Source organism: Hevea brasiliensis, chromosome 11 (assembly GCF_030052815.1).
Source record: "Hevea brasiliensis isolate MT/VB/25A 57/8 chromosome 11, ASM3005281v1, whole genome shotgun sequence".
Classification (NCBI taxonomy): domain Eukaryota; kingdom Viridiplantae; phylum Streptophyta; class Magnoliopsida; order Malpighiales; family Euphorbiaceae; genus Hevea; species Hevea brasiliensis.
The window spans coordinates 97,491,086-97,514,626 of NC_079503.1; the positions used below are offsets into that span (position 1 = coordinate 97,491,086).

At 31.2% G+C, this 23,541-nt stretch overlaps 3 protein-coding genes across 11 annotated transcripts; 2 read left to right on the forward strand and 1 right to left on the reverse strand.

Annotated features, from left to right (window-relative positions):
• Nucleotides 1-849: 849 nt before the first annotated feature.
• On the reverse strand, nucleotides 850-7,120 carry LOC110649369 (uncharacterized GPI-anchored protein At1g61900). 9 transcript variants are annotated; one of them, XM_021803904.2, is made up of 9 exons: nucleotides 6,998-7,120; nucleotides 6,750-6,839; nucleotides 4,237-4,401; nucleotides 3,526-4,131; nucleotides 2,756-3,001; nucleotides 2,598-2,609; nucleotides 2,083-2,226; nucleotides 1,918-1,962; nucleotides 850-1,261 (listed from the first exon to the last, which is right to left on the reverse strand). In XM_021803904.2, exons 2-9 carry the CDS (start codon nucleotides 6,817-6,819, stop codon nucleotides 1,191-1,193), a joined length of 1,359 nt encoding a protein of 452 aa, XP_021659596.2. In that variant the 5' UTR covers nucleotides 6,820-6,839; nucleotides 6,998-7,120; the 3' UTR covers nucleotides 850-1,190. The 9 variants fall into 9 exon arrangements, 7 of the variants coding, with proteins under 7 accessions (XP_021659596.2, XP_021659597.2, XP_021659601.2 ...); XM_021803905.2 differs by having other exon boundaries at nucleotides 6,937-7,082; XM_021803909.2 differs by having other exon boundaries at nucleotides 6,968-7,077.
• Nucleotides 7,121-9,026: 1,906 nt separating this feature from the next.
• On the forward strand, nucleotides 9,027-9,652 carry LOC110649370 (uncharacterized). Its single transcript, XM_021803910.2, has one exon. The coding sequence runs from the start codon at nucleotides 9,042-9,044 to the stop codon at nucleotides 9,567-9,569; it is 528 nt and encodes a 175-aa protein (XP_021659602.2). The 5' UTR covers nucleotides 9,027-9,041; the 3' UTR covers nucleotides 9,570-9,652.
• An 11,413-nt stretch (nucleotides 9,653-21,065) lies between these two features.
• On the forward strand, nucleotides 21,066-22,848 carry LOC131170475 (uncharacterized). The gene has a single exon (XM_058129501.1). The coding sequence runs from the start codon at nucleotides 21,091-21,093 to the stop codon at nucleotides 22,624-22,626; it is 1,536 nt and encodes a 511-aa protein (XP_057985484.1). The 5' UTR covers nucleotides 21,066-21,090; the 3' UTR covers nucleotides 22,627-22,848.
• Nucleotides 22,849-23,541: the final 693 nt, after the last annotated feature.

Sequence of the window (23,541 nt, forward strand, 5' to 3'; positions counted from 1 at the left end):
ATATTGGTGGCAGAAGCAGTAATCGAAAAATTCGTCACGTCTCTGCGAATATAAGTTTGGCGGCATCCCTTTCTCCACCCCCACCCACACACCCCCCCCCCCCCCCCCCAACATCTCCAAGCATGACCCATTCACGATACGTGTTTTTCGCATTAAGAGGAGCATGCATTGGCATAGCCATCCTCATCGACTCTTGACAAACCCTACAATGATGCACAAAAACCGTAACCTAAAGAGAAGAGCTTGATCGGGTATATGAAAGGGGGAAACTGGAACCAAAGTTATTCTCCTGGTTTCCTGTTTGATTCCCAGAACAGCTGCTATAACAATTGTCAGATACTGTGAAACTCGCAATTCACCGTCAAGAGCTCTTTTTATGTTAACCTGATCTTGGATGATCTTTTTTGCTAAGGTTGGCTTTTGATCAAAGCCATCGCACAAAATGAGGAAGCTGCCGACGAGGTAATAGCTTTCCTCCGTACCAAAAGGGAAGGGGATGGTAAGGTTGCCACGAATGTTTTGGCAGCTGTACTTGGGTGCAGGTGGTGAAGTCGCTGCTGCTGCTGACAAAAATGAAGCCCATTGTAGCAATAGCTGCAAGAGCACCCTTCTCCACAAGACCATGGTTTCCCATGATCTATTCTGTTTTTAGGTTTGACATTATATTTTCCAATAGGGTTTTAGGGTTTAAGAAGAAAAACGAAGAATCTGCAGAATATATTCAGATATAATCTGACAAAATATATATAGTTACAGGGCAATCTGCATGATCGCCCTAATATATATCTAATATCGATGAAAACTAAAAAAATCGAATTCATCTGCAGTCTGAATATACATGATACAGTCTAGTGAAATACAATATTATATTTTGATTTTTTTTTTCAATTCTTCTACAAAAGCCATATTTTGATTTTCCAGTATTCCTTTACAAAAGAAAATCATTACACAAGCAAGCAAGAATCATGAATTAATACAATCAGAGAGACAAACTTAAATTCACATCAGGTTGAGGCTTGAAGACTACCTGGTACACTTGGATTAACATTGGTCAGATGTTTGAATCCTCTTTTGGCATGAGTTCAATCTGAGGACCCTCGTTCTACAAGAACTAGTGAAAATGTATCATGCATGGAAACCTTCTCATTGTATATAGGAAGTAAGATTGCGTTGAATAAGACACTACAAGTCTATAAGAGCATCATGGTAACAAGGGAGGCAGCAAACAGCACATAAAATACCAGATCTTCACTATAAAGGCCTGTGGAACATGAAATTCAAGTCAGGGAGAGGCAAGCATAAAGTTGTGCAAAAATGTAAAGGTTTCTATTCCAATTCCTTCAGGTTACTAGGCCAACTTGGAAACTTGAGGCATTGCTCAAACGTAGACACGGTGCTCTCTAGGCAGAAGATTTCATAATTCTTGCAAGTGCAGATTGATGAAGCAAGGAAAAAGTTTTTAGTTGAAAATTTTTGTTTTAAAAAGAAGTTCCTATGTGAGGGATAGTAACCCTTCACACCCTGGAAGCTGGAACCAAGCAATTTCATAAATGGCATCTTTCATAACCTGGAACTAAGTAATTTCAGGAATTTATCCACATCTTCCACCTCATGTGCTGGTCAAAGAAAGCAGGCGGGCTAAGATCCAGTGAATTAACAAGGCTTGAATGCCTAATTATTGCATATGAATCAGATTTGTTGATATGCAAATACTACCATCCCTAGTTCAGGAAACTTCACAACAAAAATAGGAGCAGGCGTGGAGAAAAACCCAGCAGGTCTCAAGAGGTACTGAAAGCAAGGTTAACAATCCTTATGCCTAATACATATTACGTATAATACTATCTTTCTGTGCTGACCACATTGTTAACCTAAGGCAAAAAAGCATGAATATAAGCTAGTAGGCATAGTTCTTACCACTTTGAGTAGATGCAGCTGCCGGAAGTGCTGGAATTTTCACAGCTGTAAATCCAGTAAAATGGGAGGGAGAACAAAGGAAAAAAAATTATCAAATAACAGAAAATAATTTCATCTATGATAAACAAACCATCCAATGAATATACTGTCATAAGTCAGACATACTTTTATTGCATGATGATGCTGATAATTGAGACGAAGAGGGCCATGGAGCAGGAATATTGTCATTCAGATCACAAATAAAGCTGATTCCAGATGACTTATCAAGTGTTGCATCAGAAGGCAAGCTTGGTAGAAGGCATCCAGACTCTAATTAAAAATAAAAATAAATAAAAAGAACAAGAATGAGAACAATGAAGTAAACCACTAAATATAATTCCATAGACAAAACAAATGCAAAGAAACATAAACATCATCTAAGAATATTGTATGCAAATCTAATTCAGCCCCTAATACCACTCCAGATTACAGATTCCAACACTGACTATGTGCATACGTTCAATACTCAAACCCAGGCCCTTGTAACATGGTGGATGGGTAAATGGGTTTTCGAAAATCCCAATGCATTTTGACCCCATCCATATCCAGCCCAAGTACCATATATAAAAGGAATAAAAGAGCAATGAAAAGAAGATAGTTTGTGGGCCAAGTACATACACGGTTCCATAAAGTATCCATACCTTGCTTTGCAACTGATATGTGCCCATTGTTGATCGCCAGTACCATATAAAAATGGTTAAATGACCAAGAGAGAGAGAGAGAGAGAGAGAGAGAAACCTACATTAGTGTCTGCTTTAAAGTGAACTTAGAGAAAACTCAATATAATAGGAAAACTAACCTTGGAGCGAGAAATCCTTGAGGCTTATGTGACAAAGGCTATAAACATCTCTGGTAATATTTGACTTCTGTAACTTCATTCCAAGAGTTCTAGCACAATCCAACGCTTGCAAGTTGGTTATGAGGCTCTGTTTCTGCAAGTGAGACACATAGCTATCCATGGCACTACAGCATCCTGTGGTGTTACTTATCACACTCCCGCAGCCCTTTGCAACATGGCTCATGTCAGGGAAAACCAGAGGGCAAACTGAGGCAGAAAGCAGAAGAGAAAAACTGAGAAAAGAGTAAGCAACCAATGAGGCTCACCGAAGTGATTTGTATTTCTGGGTTAAGTTAAACCAGACAAGAACAATATGCAAACATTAAGTGGTACGGCTAGCCAATGCGGAAAGATGATATTCTCTTTAAAGAACTAAAGAAACCACTAGCGCCCATATATTAAGAACATACAGAAAATCCACCTACGCCATCAAGTCTGCATATGCTTAGCAGTGATGAGCCACATAACTTCATAATTGGGAATTTTCAAATACACAATTAGTTGCACACCTAAAGAGACAAAAGAAAGCAGATTCCACATGTTCATGGATGTTGTTTGATGTTTCTGTACAGAGTAATAGACACATCTCTGCTTTTGGTGTTGAGAAATTTCTTTAACAGAGCAGTCAACTAATGTTCTGAAAACAGGCAGAAACTGAACAAAGACTATTCAGGTGATTTCTGACCATAATAGATGAAGTTAGTTTTCTATATCCATATTTTCCAAGTCACCTTTATTGACATTGCAATTAGATAGTCCTCTGAGAACCTCCTTTGCATGAGAAGGATCAAGTTTACTTGCCAACCATCGGAGAACAATGTTTTTACAATCATTAACACTAGTTGAGTGCTGAGGTAAACCATGGGTCCTATCCATGCTCAAGATTTCAGAAGCTTTTAGAGCAATTCGTGTAGCAGCTTCTGATATAGCATTTTGACATACTTGGTCACAACATTCTTTCACAGGATCAATCTTCTCGCATGCAGCAAGAAGCTTCGATGAATCCACAGTGCTCTCAAATTCATTCACATCTTTAACTGGGCAAGACCCTTCAGTGAGATTTGAGGGATGAATTGAGCATATTCTCTTAACATTAGCTGCAGCGCCCTGACCTATCAAAATTTGCTCAATGTCCGAAAGGCAATGCTTGGAAATAGTTCCATTTAAAGCAAGCACTTTAGTCTCTTTACTGGATTGACCAATAAGAATTGCAAGGGTGGCTTCTAACTGTGGACAACATATAACATTAGCCAGCAATGGTGCAAAAAAGGCCCAGCAATCAATTGATGTCATGCTCATCAAGCTTTCAGCAGCAGTGAAGTTCAACGTACAGAGTCCTAAAAGAAAGAAGTTAGGACCAAGTTGCAAGTTCTAAAGTATAAAAGGAGTATTTCAATCAAATGGCTTTGAGAGTCTAATGAAACCAGGGAACAAAAATGAACCTGATAATTTTGGTATAGAACTGTTGGTGAAAGGTTGCAATGGAGAAGGTGCAAGAATAGGAAGAAAAGGCTGAGGAGCTGCATTTGGTGAGATCTCTGGAAGAAAAGCATCCAACCGTCTGTCCATCAATGTAGATCCTCTAATATATTGATTTTCATTCAGACCTATATCAGAAGAATGGTCATCGCAATGATATCCTTGAAAATCATAATTCCACTGATCAAAAGATAAAAATGCAAACTATATTTATTACATTCCAATAATTTAAAGTTCAATCATGAGTGCAAACAACAAGACAGATAACTACAATTAGCAAAACAGATGAACAAATAGCAAAAGAGCTAATTTGTAATGATAGATGTACAAATTATGTTGCGTCACCGCATTTCCATCCAGTACTTACAACATCAAATAGACATTAAAAAAATGACTGGAATGCAGCTGAAAAGAAGACTGATGCGGGGCTTTTTGGGTGAAGAAGCAAGTCAAACAACAATAGAAGCATGCCGGTGTGAAAGAGGGGAAATAGCGATTTCTGGCAAGCTTGGGCAGAAGTGCCTAAAATCTTACACCTAGGCTGTGAGATTCACTCTCCCTCAAATCCCTGCTGTGAGATTTTCAGCCATTCTCGGGCAGCTGTGTTTTTTTAGTCCAACTGAGGTTCCAGCAGTCCTAAACCATCTAGGACTTCATATTTTGTTGAGACGCAGCTGTAGATTTAGTTTCTAAGGGTTTTTTTTTTTTTATTTCAATTAGGATTTTATTTTAGCTTCCTTATTCAATTTTGGTTTCCTATAGGATTTATTTAATTTTCCTATTTTAAGTAGGATTTAGATTTATTCCTATTTTATTTAGGATTTCCTAGTGTAATTTAGTTTATCTAAACTTCCTAATTAGTGGATTAATTTTCCTATTAGGTTTGGGAGCCTAAAAAACTCTATAAACCCATAAAATCTGTGTATTTCAGTTAGCGTTTCATTAATAAAAATCCAGCAAAGGTTTTGCTCTTTATTTTCACTCTGTGTATACTGCCATTTGTTTCAAGCTTGGGCTGTGTCAAAGACAATCAACCAGAGACTTCAAAGGATAAAGCAAGAGCTAATTTGTAATATGTTACTGTATTGCCAACCAGTACAAGCTGTTTCAACATCAAATGGACATAAATGAGAAGACTGGAATGCAGATAACAAGAAGAAAATCAATCAGAGATTTCAAAAGGATAAAACAAGCGCTAGTTGGTAGTGATAAATGTACAAATTATGTTGCATCACTGCATTTCCATCCAGTACAGTCTCTTTCAACATCAAATGGACATAAAAGAGATGACTGGAATGCAGCTGACAAGAAGACAACCAATCAGACACTTCAAATTAAAGGATAAAGCAAGAGCCGATTTGTAATGATAAATGTACAAATTATGTTGCATCACTGCATTTCCATTCAGTACAAGCTCTTTCAACATCAGAAGGAAATAAAAAAGATGACTGGATTGCAGCTGACAAGTAGACAATCAATCAGACACTTCAAAAGAATAAAACAAGAGCTAATTTGTTATGAAAAATGTACAAATTATGCTGCATCATTGCATTTCTACAGTACAAATACTTTCAACATCAAAATTGGACATAAAGAGATTACTGGAATCCAAATGACAAGAAGACAATCAATTAGAGACTTCAAAAGGAACATCCTTAGATGGGATTGTTTGCCATAGATGCATAAGTAACAGAAAACGTATCGGAAAATTAGTAACAGAACACATATTGGAAAATTAGTTGAGTTGTTTTCTCTTAATAGGAAATTACAGGACTGGAGCAGAGGTTCAATGTGGTCAAACTCACACATGTAGTTACTTGGCAAAAAGCCAAAGCATTAATAATGGCATTGCCTACATCCAAAACAATAATAGAAATGCTAAATTGTTAATTGCTCATTCGCCAGCCACATAAATCCCTGCAAATTTCTACGTGCTAAGATAGAAAGCGAAGAATACAATCTCGCCTTAAAAATTCTCAGTGAGAGAAATTAGTTCAATTGAATTGAATATCCTAAACTTCAGCTAAAATTTCTCTCAACTTTCATGGGCATAAGAAAGGGAACCCATACGAATAAAACAAGACGGCCAGCACATTATCCAGTATTGAAACCAAAGCTTAAGATACAGTACAAACAAACAATATTTGCAAATTCATAATGTGAACCAAAAAAAAAAAAATGCCCAAGAAAATATTAGGGAAACAGGTTAAAGAGCCAAAGCACCAAAAGAATCAACAATTCAATAACCCTCCACAAATATAACACTGAAACTTTAGGCAAAATCATTAATTACCAGATTTCACACAACCAATTAACAGAAACAAACCATGGGGAACCAAAATTTAGCAAACCATAGCTAAATTTTGTCCACATTAATACAGCAATTTGCAAAATGTATCAACAGAGAAAAAACTCAGATCATTCTAAAAAGCAACACCCAGTAAAGGAAACTCGAAAGTAGGGACTGGATACTCACTTAATAGCAACAAAAACACCTGGAGAAGAACCATACTGGGACTGAAATTGAGAGATAACCCTTCATTCATGCCTCCAGCTTTATGACACCCTAACAAAGAGAATAGTTAAAAAGGAAACAGAAACAAGAAGGTACCGAAATAATAGAATAAATGAATAGGAAAAAACACAACTTTAAAGAAGATTACGGCTTGGAATTCAAAGTGTGGAAGTGGGTACATGAGAAAACAGAGAAGAAAGAAACCAAACCATGGATCCAATTGCAACCCCGTTTAAGAGTGTGGGGACTGAGAGGTGAGAGCAGTGCCAAGACCAGCTGTACTGGTTTGAGAGATAGGACCCACAGAGACAGATATTAATGTCATCGGTGGCCTTTTTTCTCCATTTCCTGGACACATGGCAAGCGTGGCACGTGAGAAGGGATTGCTATCAGACATGTGGCGTTCCTTCACACGTGCTAATGGTGACGTGGCAGATGGTGGGTGGTGGGTGTACTGTGGGTTGAGGATATTAAATTTTCTGGTCCTTTGATTTCTAGGCATTTATGAAATTATATGGTTCTTTTTCTGACTTTAGAGACTTCGCACTCACACTTCTTATACTTCTTTTAATTTGAGCTCATATATGATCTTCTCTGGCCCAACCAAACCCAACAATTAACAAAGGGCTTCAAGTTTTGTTAATTGGTGTGGATTAATTAAAGCTTAATATTTATGAATTTTTTTTATTTAAATTAATTCAATATAAATTGAAAATATAAAATATATTTTATACTTATTTATTAAATATATAATTCATATGTTTATATCTTGAGTGCGGTGTAAGTAAAAATTTTCTAATATTCATAAATAATAATGATTCTAATTATTCAAATATTAATAGAAAATTTCCTTTTATTTAATGATGGATCATGTAATAAGAAAGATTTTTAGATCTCAATAGAATGGCTTGGAAATGAAAAACTTGACAAATAAGGAAGTCTTTAATTATATGGGTTATTGCTAATAAAATAGTGTTTATCTTCTAATGTTATCTTAAAGCAACTGCAATCCCATTAATTAATGGGAGGGTAGGGGATCAATCTTTTCAACTTTTAAAAAAAGAAATCTTGTTCTTGTATGCATAAATCAATAACTAAAAATAAATTTTAATTTTATAATATTCAAATTGTGAAATTGTGTGGTTTTGAATTCGAATTCGATTTTCAATTAAAATTAAATGAATAAAAAAATAAATTAAAAAATTAATGGGAAATCACTTTATTCCAATTGTAGTAACATGTTTTCAATGAGAAATGATTATTTAAATGATTAAGTATTCATGTGTCCAATTAATTATATCAGAGAATAGTATTAGTTTAATGTTGTGTAGGAATAGAGAAGCAATGAGTGCCAACTATGACCACTCTGCTGGGTTATTCCTAGTTCTGGGGCTTGACCAGCTCAAAATTACTAGGGCATCTAGAAATAATCTGCAAAATATCTCTTGACTTATCTCCTAAATGAAGCTTATCGTTTCATTGTTCCAGTCATCTGAGTGGTATTTACGTAATTAGATTTACCCTATTTTCTCATTTTTCATATATATATATAAAAGAGTTCAACTACCAGCTTGACTATTTATATATATATGGCTGTAGCCCTTCTGTCATTGTTACCTTGCTCAAGTTTCTTCATCGATCATTTGTTTTCAGGTTGAAGGAAGCTGTCTCTATTCTTTAGATTTCTTACCTATATAATCATTATCATTGTGTTTCGATCCTGAAATAATTAACATATCCAATGTCATTAATTTTCAGTGGGCGATAGCTATCATTCTCAGCAAGAAAAATGATAGTCAACGTGTAATTAATTACGTAAACAAAACCCATCGAATGATATTTGTGACTTGATCAAGAAACTATATTTTGTAGCATAAATTTTACAGAAAGCTACTCATATATTCCAATTTATCTTATAATTACACACCAATTTGTTATAATGTTCTTGTCTAGACCCGATTCACCATGAATGGTGAATCTAAGAGGTATATTAATTTTATAATTAAGCAGAAGAAAAGGAAATCTCTCCTCGGGAGGGTGCAGGTGAAGCTCTACATATTTCAAAGATTCCATTTACATAAAAGAGTTCACACTTGACAATAATTGTCTAACCCAAAGATGCCATCTCATTATCCATTTCACACTACCTACTAATTAGTCACTTAATTAATTCTCGTCTTAATTAGCCAAATTAAGCCAAGCCACGCACCCTCATCTGCCTACCCTCGCCGGCTTAAGCCTACAAGACTAGAAATGGCTTGTTTTTTGTTGGTCAACAAGCAGCAATATATATCCTCCAATGTTGCCAAGTGGTCACTTGATTGTCCTACGTGGTTTCCCTATCTTTCTATATATATACCACAGCCTCACCTTGTCCCAAATCTCTTCACTTTCATTCCAATAACAAGTATGGGAAATTCCTGTAGACGTGGTTCATCTTTGACGGTGTGGGCTGGGGACGATTGGGGTTCGGTGGGTAAACAGATCAAGAGACCTCAGATTCATAATCCCATCATAGAAAGGCAGAAGCTGCTAGGCGAAGAGATGAGAGGGTATGGTTCTAGTTCAAGTTCTTCTACGAGGGAGGTGAAGATCAAGATTACAAAGAGGAAGCTGGAAGAGTTAATGGCAAGAGTTGAGATGCAGGGTTTGTCTATGGAACAAGTTCTTGCTAGGTTGATCAACTCAGTTGATAAATTTGAAATAATGGAGATGGAGCATCATCATCATCTTCATAGGTCTTGGAAGCCTGCCCTCCAAAGTATTCCAGAGGTGAACTAGAACACAATTTATTGATGTATATGTTTTTTGGAAGCAATTTATTGATGTATATATGATCAATTTGTTACTAGACTTTGCTAATTCCTCTTGTGTTCTTCATTTATGAGCTTAGGGATGGCTCCAAATTCTTAACATATATTGTACATATGGTGCAAATGATACAGTACACTTAGTGCATTAAAAGACATTCATAAAAAACAGTGACAGTTTGAATGTAAAAGGGTGAGATCTACCACTTTCTAAGTGATGATGCACATGCACCTGACGCATACAAATACATAATATTTCCTAATTGTTTTTGACAACCTCTGCTATAAACCAACTCTTTGCTGAAATTTGTTTTCTAATAAAGTATTTGTTTCCAAAGTAAAAATCTTAAAAATTTAGCCTCATGTAATTTGCCTTTTTCCATTACATTTCTATGTAGCAAAACAATAGCATATAGTTTTAATTGAAAAGAGATGTGGATCAACCGATCAAAGCTTTGTTGTCTTATATTGATTTTGGGATAAGGTATTTGTACTATATATAAGACTTGGGCAATCCTCCTCCTTTTGAGTTAACTTTTGGGATAAGTTATTTGTACTATATATAAGATTTTGGCAAACCTCCTCCTCCTTGAGCTTACTTTTGGGATGGAGTTAAACCTAGTTCATTTTCTCAATATGGTATGAGAGTCTACCCTGCTTCATTATTGGGCCACCTATATGTGTTTGCCTGTAAATTTCATACTCCAAATGCTCATGCTTAGGCGTGAGGGGGTTTGTTGTTCAACATTAATTTGAAATAAATTGTTTATACTATATATAAGATTTGACAAACCTACTTCTAACCTTGAGCTAACTTTTGGTGGAATTAGGCTGGTACATTTTCTCAATAAGCCCAATGGTCAAACCTATGAGCAAAAAATGCCAATTCCTCCAATGCCGATGGGACTATAGAGGACTATATTTATTTGGATTTTTAAAATGTTTTTAATTTTTATACTGGAAGTTTAAGTCATTTTCCCTTTAAATTTCTAATTAATTATTTTAAAAAATTAATGGTTTTTAATACATTTACTTTCATAATTAAGTTCTGAATTTTTTTAACACTCTTTTATTTAGTTTAATTTGTTGTAATTAATATATGGGGCTACTACAACCATTGATTTTCCCCCTACACTTATGACTTTTAATGAATTATTTTATGAAATCTTAAAACATTGACCAACTAACCAAGCCTATTTATGTAAATTTTCAGAATCGAAGTTAGACTGAAATTGAATCGGTTTAATTTAAAAATTTTATTTTGAATTGAACTAAAATTTATTAGTTCGTGAAATTTAAAATTTACTAGCTATTAAAATTATCAACTATTTTAGGACATTTTAGTTGGTAATTCCATTTACTAACTAAACCTAAGTAGTCCCACTAATAAAGTTGTAAGTAAATTTTATCTACCACCAATTACGTGCAGTTGAAAAAATTACTGACTAATCTATTAGTCGCTAAAATTACCGACCAAACTATTACTAAGTAATTGGTTGGTGTTATAGTGACCAGATCTAGGGTTCAAGGAAATTAATTACCATTTATGGACATTTTTTAGTCAGTAATTATAGAAAATCATAATTTAATTGGTAGTACTGACTACCATATTTTAGTCGGTAATTACTAATCAAATAAATAAATGGTAGTTAATTTTTATATTAATTTTTTATTTGAAATAATATAATGTTAAAATAAAATAATAAAAAAAATATCAACTACATTAACTATTCGATATTTTATTAATTATTAAGGAAAATAAATCACCAACTAACAAATTGATAGCTAATTTTTTGATATAAATTTTTATTTTAAATAATATAAAGTTAAAATAAAATAATAGAAAAAATACCGAATACTACATTTAATTAGTTTTTTTAATTATTTACAAAAATAAATTATTGACTAAATTAATGATAGCTAATTTTTTTTATATAAATTTTTATTTTGAATAATATAATGTTAATCAAATTCCAACTTACCAACAATATAAAACCACAAACAAGTTTTATTTTAAGCCAACATCATATTTTTAAAAGAACAAAAAAATTCAATCACTATATTAGATCAAAATCAAAATTACTCGAAATTATCACAAAAAGCTTTAAAATTTAGTTTTAATTTCCCTAAATTTTAACTTAAAACCATTGATTTCAACCCAAAATCAACTCAGACAACGAATGACCCCTTTAATTAATGAGATGCTTCAAATCATGGCATTTACTAAAATAATCAAATCTTTCAAATTTTTTTATTCTAATACATAATTTTAAAATATTTTACAATGTCTTGGTAAGTTAAAATGATTTCCAAGAATTAAGAGTATAAGATAACAAATATGAAATTCAATTGCAAATATATATTATAAAAAATTAAAATTTTAAATTAAAGATCCAAAAATCCCTACTCCCTATAGTCTCATAGCCTATACCAAATCTGCACGTAATGATTTCTTTATATAGCAAAATGAAAGTGACAATGCTTGTGGTTGAAATAAATTCTTGTTGTACCATTTCAACAATATTTATGGCCTAAGTTTATTTTTGCGTGTCCAAATTAAATGTTTGGTTGGTTTGCTTCCTCACCACAATTAATTGTTGTGATTATCTTCGAATGAAACAAAATTTTATAATTAAAATCTTAATAAAATTTGATAAAAATTCAATAATTAATTTTTGTGATTTTTTGTTATTTTGGTTTAGATATATATTATATATTGTTGGAGTGAGAAATATACGAATTAAAATGTAATTTGATCAGTACTCTCTCTAAATTTAATATAATATTACAGGTCAATTTGAATCGTGGATTTCAACTACCTATAAGACTATATAATCATGTATGTATTGAGTTAATATTAACTGGCTAAGTGACAACCGTATAGTTGCATTGGAGGAAGAATATTAGAGTATTAGAAATCCCACATGAAAAAGGTATATGAAATGAAAAGACAAAATATATAGATTGAATTGTAACATTAAATTGATTAATTATTTTAACATATAAAACAACTCAATTATTTATTTAAATCTATATTAATAATAAACTAAAATGTAATTTGACCAAAACTTTATTCAAATTTAACTTACATTACCACATTTCCTATATTAAATTTATTATAATTAATTATTAACAATAATTTTATGGGTAAATTAGGTAAAATTTAAAAGTTCTTTTCTTATCAAATTAAATTGAAATAACAATAAATTTAAAAATCCATGATTATTCATATTCAATTAACTGTATTTTACCTTAAGCGTCAATATATTATATTTTTTTTGTTGTTTAAATATTGAATAATAGTTAATAAATTAGAATTATGAATGATCTTACCCTTAAATATTTTACAGTGAATGCTAATATGAAAAGTTACTGAAAATTAAAATTAATTGCCCCAGTAATAATTTGAAATGGCACATGCTAGTTCTTGTAAATTTGGTTGGTAGACATAACGTAAATATAAAATTAACTGTGAAACTTGTATACTTATCTTCATTAAAGGAGATTGGTTTTACTTGGCATCAAATTCATTAATTCAATTTTTTATAACAAGACAAAAATTTCTACAAAAAGAAGCTGTATAGGGGTGGCGAAAGATACGAGTCGGTTCAGTTCTTGAAACTAGAGACGAGACTTAAAGATCGGAACTAATGGGTAAATTATTAGGTGCACCAGGTATATATGTACTTTCGCTAATAAAATAGTGGGTTTTATCTTTCTATTTTTATTATATAATTATTTTTATGTGAGTATGTGGTACATTATTTTTTAGCACACCGAGTGTACTTTATAATTTGCTGAAACTGAAAAATATTTTTAATTTCAATTTCATTTTTTAATTCGTTTTGGTTTATTATGATTTTATTAAACTTAATAATTATTTAAAAAAAATTGAAAACAGTCAGTTTTACTTTAAATTAAATTAGTTCATTTTTTAAAAAATATATATATAATTTTTTTAATAATATCAAAACTTCAAGCATCACGAATGTAATTACATGAGGGATAAGATCTCACTTCTATAAATTAGATATAAAATTAGTTTTAATATACCAATAATGTTCCGAGTGGCCATTTGTACATTGTTTGATTTTAATGATAAAATAACCTCTTTAGATCTTCCCTAAATTGTTTTTTAAAGAACTTAATGCATATGATATACATAGATGAGTTTAAGCTATTATGTGTAATGGAAGAACATGACCGGCTTCATTGGTTGAAATCCATATATGCAAATTAAGATATAAAATCTTCAACCAAATAAAGCCAATGATGATACTGAGCCCTTGTAATAGGAGGGACGACCATAAAAATCGAGACAAATTATAACAACTCCCACTAAATAAGAGACAAATAAACTTAAGATCTATTAATAAAAATAGATCTAAAAGCAAATTTTCAATATCTGTCCCAAAAGGACACACAGATATGAGAAAAAGCAAAAACAAGAAAAAGAATGGAAGAAGAAAACATCTACAGAAGGGTAGGAGGGACTGTTCTGTCATCACCAACAAGAAGCAACCCCTTCCTCAATTTTAGTTGTGAGTTGAGAGAATTTCTGTAGAGAAAAAAAAATTTTAAAGAATTTTGTGAAATGCTTTCGGCCTTTAAAATTTAACTGAATCGATTCTGAAATGCTCCCAATCCAAACCGAAACTATTAATGGGATATAACAAGATGATGTCGCAGTATCAATTTCTGCATTTCAGCAACAAGCCAACAACCTTCAGCGAAAAGAAATTAAAGGCGCATGTGCATGTTCGCTTTGTCGGATTTTAATACATCGTCGTAGGAAGAGCAAGTGCAGAGTTAAAACATTGTCTGATGTAATAGAATTAATTAAACTCACTTTCTTCACTACTAGTAGTTGAAAATATTTATCCTGCATAATTTCCTTTCACCATTTTGTCACCTACATATGTGAATGTGATCACCTAATGCCGCAACAATATTATTGTTCTTGTTATTTAATACTCTGTGTTTTATTTCATAAAGAAATCTACTCACGTATTTATTTAGCTAATTAATTACTTTAATTTATTTTATTTTTAATATGTTTAATTTTATTAACGTGATTTTCTAGTTTAATTTAGTGTTCAGAAAAAAATATCACTCACCTTGGTCTTTATTCGTCAGTAGCATCAAGAATTTCAGGTGTTTTTAAAGCTCTCTCTCCCTCCATAGCATCGACCGTTTCATTCACTAGATTTCCTTTTTCGAACCCTAAACCCTAGGCTGTCTGTTATGGCGTCTGCGACACCACCACTTAGACACAACCTAATGAACATCACACGTCGGCCCACTCCCTGCTTCCGGAGGAACCCCACAGTCTTTCATCTCCGGAAGTGCGGACATTTCTGGAAGTTATTTAGTTATCAAAAGAGAAACACAAACAAAAATCACTTCTCTCCATCCTTCGTCGGCCGAGGAGGTGTGGGGAAAGGGAGAGGTGGTGGTGCGGGAAAGGTTGAGGTGTCAGCTAGGAAGCTCGCGGCTGCGTTGTGGCAACAGCGGTTGGCAGCCTGTGTTTCAAGGGGTGGTGGTGGTCTGAACTTGAAATGTGAATCATCAATTGATAGTTTAGAGGCTGAGGTATGTGTTTACACTACAAGAAAACTATTTCTTGCTTTGGGATCTTTTACTCCTTTTCTTTTTTTTCTTTTTTGTTCTTTGGTTGGCTGGAAATGGACGTATTAATCAGTATGTGTTTGTCAAATGGACTGTTTGGTTTCCAAGAAAGGAATAGAACATTATTATTAATAAAATCAGCTGTTTAAAAAAAAAAAAAAAAAAAGCTAAGCTTTGGAAGAGTTGCTTGACAAAAGTGCATGGAGAAATTCAGGTGACAATTAACAAGTCGCTGATTATATATGGAGTGCAGTGGGTCTGCAAGTTTTGTCTTTCCTGTAGTCGTTTGCTATGACTACGCTAATTCAGAAGTCCATTTAGAAAATTATTCACAGATGACTAAAAAAATTTTAATTTTTTTTTCTTTGATTTTTTTCTTTGATATTTATAGTAAGATATTATCAGGTAAATTTCCATTCATCAAGATTAAGTAAATAATTCTGAAATGGTTTCTAATCAAATCGAATTTTAATTAATAAAAAATTATAAGTATTTTATTAAATGAATTGAATTAAATTTTAAGCTAATTGAAATTTTAACACTTTAATTATATTAATCAAACAGAAATTAAATAAAAAAAACTTAACCGAGCTTGAAAATATTCAGCCTGTCATATGTTGTAACTGAATTAACGAAAAAAATATTTAATGTATAACTGAATTAACGAAAAAAATATTTAATATGTATTTTATACTATCAATTAATGAATAAATATTAATAAAAATATTTTTTTAATATTTTTTATTCATAAAAAATAATAATATATTTATTATTAATAAAGGAATAATTACAAATTAAATATTATAATAAATTAAAATTATAAAAACAATAATGATAAATAATATATTAATAATAAAATATAATTAATATATTAATTAATATGAATTAATTAATTCAGTTAGCCCAGTTACAAAAAGTTAACTGAATTAATAATCAAAAACCTAAAATTCTTAGAATTATTAATAGAAAATCGAACCAAACTAAATTTATTTTTATCAAAATAACCAAATTTAATTGGTTTGATTCAATTATTCAGTTATAATATGATAATACACACATACATAAGTAATATGGCTCCCATCCTCACTAATTGAAATAATTTTATTGATTTTAAAATTTTTCTTATCTAGACCCGATACATCATAAACTCAAGATATAACATATATAATGGGACTCACCTATTAAATATATGAATCTCATATGTTTATATCATGAGTTTAGTTAAGAATTTCCCTTAGAGTTTAATTTTGTAAATCTTACATATTTTTTCCTAATTTTTAGAAGGACTTAACTAGGTGCACAAAAAATTGTGTGCAAAAATGTACAAATAAGGGTAATTCAGTAAATTCATAGCAATTTTCTGATATGTAATGTCTATTTAGCCATTTATTATTTAAATTTCAAAACTTACAATTTCTATTTCTTCTATTATTGGTCATCTAATCAAATACCACTAACTCTTTAACCTATTATATTCCACCAATTATTCAATAAATAAAAGATCATCCTACCATTTGTTTAACCTATTAGAACCTACCATTCTTTGAACCTATTAGAATCCATAATTACTATTAGAATCCATCATTACTGTAACTAATAATGGCACATTTCAACCTATAATTCCATAACTTATTCTCAGGTAAAAGATTCCATATCTATCTGAAGTATCTTTTTCATGTATCAATTTTTGATTTTTTTCCAAACTAAATTTATATTTTCCATCTCATACACCCTTCAAGTTCTATAATGATAGGAGATGATTTGATTTTTAGAAGAGGAAAAAAAAAAGAAAATATTATGTTGTCTCCAAAATCAAAGCAAATAATCTGAAAAATTAAAAAATAAAAATTAAATCGAACCAAATTTCTACAAAATTTAAACTGAATTTAGGAATTAAATCGATCCGACTGATTATTTCAATCTGAACTGAATAATGCTTACCCTTATCTAATTGATTAATTAAGATGTACTTGATCTGACTAATAGTTACTTGATTAGTTAATCTAATTGTTAATAATTATTTGATTAATTGATCTAATTAATTATGATCCACTTTATCATAGTTACTTGATTTATGATCTAATTAATTAGGTAGTTTGATTTCACAAGAGGGAGGAAAAAAGGAAAAATATTATGTTATTTCTAAAATCGAATCATATAAACCAAAAAATTCAAAAATAAAAACTGAATCGAATTAAATTTTTATAAAAACTAAACCGAATTTCCAAATTAATTATGTTCTATCAATTAGTTATTTCGGTCTGAACCAAATAATACTCACTCCTATCTAATTGATCATGTTGCAATTGATCATGACTGATTTATATACTAATTGAATGTGATCTATTTGATTAATTTATAAAATACTCGATAGTACCTGATCTAATTGTTAATAGTTATTTGATTAATCGATTTATTTGATTGTGATGTGATTGATCATATTTACTTGATTTATGATCTAATTAATTGTGATACACTTGATTAATTGATAAAATATCTGATAATACTTAATCATGATGTAATTGATCATAATTAATTGAATTAGATCTAATTGATTATGATGAACTTGATTAATTAATAAAATATTCGATAATACTTTATTATAATCTAATTGATCATAATTAATCGATTTAAAATTTAATTGATTAATCATTACTTGATTAATTTTTCTAATAGATTATAGTGTAATTAATCATAATTATTTGATTTATGATCTAATAACTTAATTGTTACTTGATTAATTGATCTAACTATTAATAGTTACTTGGTTAATTGATCTAGGTGATTATAATCTAATTTATCATAGTTACTTGATAAATGATCTAATTGATTAGACAGTTCGATTTTGACAAAAAGGAAGGAAAAAAAGAAAAAATATTATGTAATCTTCAAAATCGAACTAAATAAATCAAAAAATTCAAAACTAAAAATTGAACCGAACTGAATTTCAACAAAAACATAATCGAATTTTCAAATTAATTCAGTTCGATCAGTCGGTTATTTCAATATGAACTAAATAATGCTCATCATTATTAATTGTTTATGATGTAATTGATCATAATTACTTAATTTATGATTTAATTAATTATGATCTAATTAATTAATTAATAAAATATTCATTAATACTTGATTATGATCTAATTGTTAATAGTTATTTGATTAATCGATCTAATTGATTATGATATAATTGATTAGAGTTACTTGATTAATGATCTACTTGATTAATTGATAAAATACAGTACTTAATTATAATGTAATTGATCATAATAAATTAATTTATGATCTAATTGATTAATTGATAAAATATCGATAGTACTTGATTATGATTTGTACTTGATTATGATTTGATTGATTATAGTTACTTGATTTATGATTTAATTAATTAGGCGATTTGATCTTCACAAGAGGACAAAAAAGAAAAATATTTTGTTGCTTCTAAAACCAAACCAAATATATCGAAAAATTCATAAATAAAAATTAAACTTAATCAAATTTCTATAAAAACCTAATTGAATTTCTGAATTAATTTGGTTCAATTGGTTTTTTCGATTTGAACCGAATAATGCGCACTCTTATCTAATTGATTAATTAATTATGGCGTTATTAATCGTAATTACTTAATTTATAATCTAATTGATTATAGTTACTTAATTTGTGATCTAATTGATTATGGTCTACTTGATTAATTGATAAAATATACAATAGTACTCGATGATGATATAATTGATTATAGTTATTTGATTTATGAGGTAACAGAATATGAAATACTTTATTAATTGATAAATATTTAATAGTATTTGATGATGATGTAATTGATTATGGTTACTTGATTTATAATCTAATTGATTATGATATACTTGATTAATTAATAAAATAACTAATAATATTTAATTATGATATAATTGGTTATAATTACTTGATTTATAATCTAGTTGATTAATTTGTAGAATATCCGATTGTACTTGATTATGATCTAATTAATTATAGTACTTAATTTATGATATACTTGATTAACTCAACTCAACTCAACTAAGCCTTTATCCCAAAAATTTGGAGTCGGCTATATGGATTCGCTTTCTCCACTCTAAACGATTTTGGGTTAAATCCTTAGAAATGTATAATGCTTCTAGGTCATGTTGTACTACTCTCCTCCAAGTCAATTTAGGTCTACCCCTTTTTTTCTTTCTATCCTCTAATCTAATGTGCTTCTACTTATCTAACTGGAGCCTCCGTATTTCTACGCTTCACATGACCAAACCACCTCAATCTCCATTCTCTCAACTTATCTTCAATTAGCACCACTCCTACCTTTTCTCTAATACTCTCATTACGGACTTTATCTAGTCTAGTATGGCTACTCATCCACCTTAACATTCTCATCTCTGCAATTCTTATCTTAGACGGATACGACTCTTTCAGTGCTCAACACTCACTACCATATAATATAGCCGGTCATATGGCTGTACAGTAAAATTTTCCTTTCAACTTATTGGGAATCTTACAATCACATAAAACTCCCGTGGCACGTCTCCACTTCAACTATCCGGCTTTAATCCTATGACTAACATCTTCCTCACATCCCCCATCTACTTGAAGGACTGAGCCTAGATATTTAAAGTGATTACTTTGGGACAGTACCACTCCATTCAAATTAACTCCTTCCCTTTCACCAGTTTGGCCTTCACTGAACTTGCAATGCATGTATTCTGTCTTCATTCTACTTAACTTAAAACCCTTTGACTCTAAAGCACTTCTCCAAAGCTCTAGCTACTTGATTATGATATACTTGATTAATTAATAAAATACTTAATAATATTTGATTATGATCTAATTGATCATAGTTACTTGTTTAACATCCAATTAATTAATTGATCTAATTGTTATTAGTTACTTAATTTATTTATCCAATTAATTATGTTGTAACTGAACATAGTTACTTGATTCATGATCTAATTATTAATAGTTATTTAATTAATTAATCTAATTGATTATAGCTATTTGATTTATGTTCTAATTGGCTCACTAGTTACTCACCCGATTTTGATGGGTCAACTCCAATTTGCTAAATAAATGGATTAAAACTTGAACCGAACCAGTCATTGACTTGGTTCTCATTTAAATTGATTTGACTAATCCGATTTGGTTTTATTTTAACACACTATATAAATCAATTGTGATTGATTAAATTTTTAGTATAGTTAGACATAATTGGTTAAATTTTTGATAACCTATGATTGGTTGAGAGATTAATAAGAGCTCTTGGTTAGTTAAAAAATTGATGGGATATGATTGGTTAAAAGATTGATAGGAGCTAATTAGTAAAAAAATAGGAGAATTATGATTGGTTGAATTTTAGATAGAAATAATTTTAGTGGAAAACCAAATTAATTTGGAGCCTAAATGACTTAAGGATAAAGTGGACATTTCATTTCATTTGTAAAACTTTTGTAAGCATTTTATTGTACACCAAGCATTTTCCTTTTTAGAAATGAATTTAGCTTGAACCTCGAACTTTTAAAGAAAATTATTGTTAAAACTAATTTTCTGCAGATGTCTTACATCTAGCAGATGTCTATTATATCTAGCAGATGTCTATATAATTAACGTCTGCGTCTGTAATTAATGATTTTGAGAATATGTATAGAATAATGCTAGATTATTATTTCTGCAGCCCCCTGCAGATGTTAATTAAGTTGCAGAGCCAAGCCTGTGTCCTAGAGGACCTATCTTGTTTTGCCTTGCAATTAATAAGCAACTTAAAATTGTTTTGTGATCACAAACATACAAGAAATATAATTAATGTTACTTCTCGTACGATTTTTCTATTCCAGATTGAGTCCTCATTGCTTTATTCCAAGCACACAATGGAGGGGGCTACAAAGTGGGACCCTAGATGCTCAAGAACAGCTGATAAGCTCTGCTACTTCTGTGTCTGCATGAAACTTCTTAAAGATCATGCCAATAGTACTGCTTCTGTTGCTTCTTTCATTCAAGCTGAACTTTTTCATGCACAATTGCGCATCCAAGAGCTTGAAGCTGAGCAACAGTCGTTTCAGAAGGAAGTCAAGCACTTATTGAAGAAGCTTGAGGAAAAAACAACCTCATGGCTGAGGAGAGAACATCAGAAAATGAATGCAGTCTTGAATGATTTAAAGAATGATTTGAGCAATCAAAGGAAAAAGTATCAAACCATGGAAATCATCAGTTCCGAATTGGTTAATGAGATGGCAGATGTTAAATTGTCTGAAAAGCAGTTCAAGAAAGATTATGAGGAAGAGAAAAAAGGCAGAGAATTAATGGAGGAAGTTTGTAAAGAATTAGCACGTAAAAGTGCAGAAGAAAAAGCCATGCTTGAAGCAATGAAAATGGAATCTATTAAAATTTGGGAAGAAGTAGAAGAAGAGAGGAAAATGTTGCAGATTGCTGAGGTATGGCCCGAGGAACGCGTCCAGATGAAGCTTACTGATGCGACATTGGCCCTCGAGGATAAGTATTGTGAAATGAACAAATTAATAGCAGATTTTGAAGCTTTTTTGATGTCAGGAAGTGCTACCTTGGATGTGAGGGAGTTGAGAAAAGCTGAATTGTTCATACAAGCAGCTAAGTCTGTAAATATTGAAGATATCAAGGAATTTTCTTATATGCCCTCAAAGCCAAGTGATGTATACTCCATTTTAGAAGAAGTTAAACAATTAGAAGCTGACAAGAGGATGGTTGAACAATGCAGTAAGTACAGTCCTGTAAGTGGTGTTTCCACTATCCAGACTGAACAGACTGCTAGTTCAGTGGCAAAACAATGTAATAGCCAGCATTTGCTGAATTATTCAAATGGCTCTATTGCCAACAACAGTCAATTTGAAGAATATGCAAAAGCTTGGGAATCCCATTCTGAGGAAGAAGTTTCAAGTTATTCCCTTGAAGGGAGCAACACCACTGTTAATGGGATCAAGATCAGGGAAGGAAACTGCAAAAATGCTTGGCAGAGTGCAAGAGAATGGAAGGAGACCATAAGAAATGATTCTCTAAATACACAAATGAGTGGGTTCTGCTCAGCTGAACAATCATCACATAACATACCTTTCACTGCTGCGCTTTTGGGATCATCAAGCCTAAGTAACAGCAGACGCAGTAAGATAACATTTGATGATGGTAGAGACTGGAGGAGCTCAAATGACACAATTTCTAGTCTGAAGAGAACTTCTCCGAAAAGAAAGTTGTGTGAAGGAAGGCCTAGGCTACTAAGGGACTTGGCGAATCCACATGTTACTCGAGGGATGAAAGGATGGATTGAATGGCCACGACAGATCCAGAAGAATAGCTTAAAAAAAGCCAAGCTTTTGCAAGTCAGTTTAGAGAGCCAGAAAGCTCACCTTCGTAGTTTTTTTGAAAGGAAGACTTAATAAGGTAAGGAATACATATTCTTAAAGTGTTTCCTTAACCAGATCAATAATGTTACCTTGCATCTCCATGAATGCCTTTAACTTCGGGCTCTGAAGACACAAGATTTTGTTCAGGTTACCCTTATGCAAGCATGCATGGTCCTATTCAAGCAATCACTTGCCAAGTTCCAGTCATTTTGTTTCTATAATAGGATTATTCTTATTTCTAGCTCATATTGCACAAGCTAGCAAGAATTGAAGTATGAAACTTTTATAAGTATTTTTTTTAATTAATAAATTAATGCGTTTTAACATATTGAAAATCGAAAGTTGATATCTCGAGTTGTGTCCGATCGAAACTGAATTCGATCTTCCCATGGTTCACAAAGGCTTTGGCCACTATACATTTTAATACTCGAATATATTTTGTTATAATTCCATCCAATTTTCAAGAATATAAATAATATTCTTGGTTGAACTGATAAGAAATTGACCCACAAAAATTAAGTAATTCGGTTAATCTTTTATTAACGTGTGTGAATCAAAATATTATTATCTTAATTTGGTATATTATGAACCTAGAATACAAGATAAATGGTAGAACTTACTTGTTAAATATATAAATTTTATATATTTATATAATAAATTCATAATAGATCAAATTTAAATAGAAATTTTCTGTATAAATTATCAGGTGAGTCGCTCATTTTTTATCAACTTTTTTTAATGTCAATTAAGAAATTTGAATTATCAATTTTACAATCAGTTGAACTAATTAATTTAAAAGATGCATATATTTCATTTCAAGATATATAATATTATATAATTCTTTTACAAAATTATCTTATGTGTCAATTAAATTATCATATATTAATTTTTTTATAATAAGTAAAATTAACAGACTATCTTTTTATACTATTCAATATTTTAAATTTT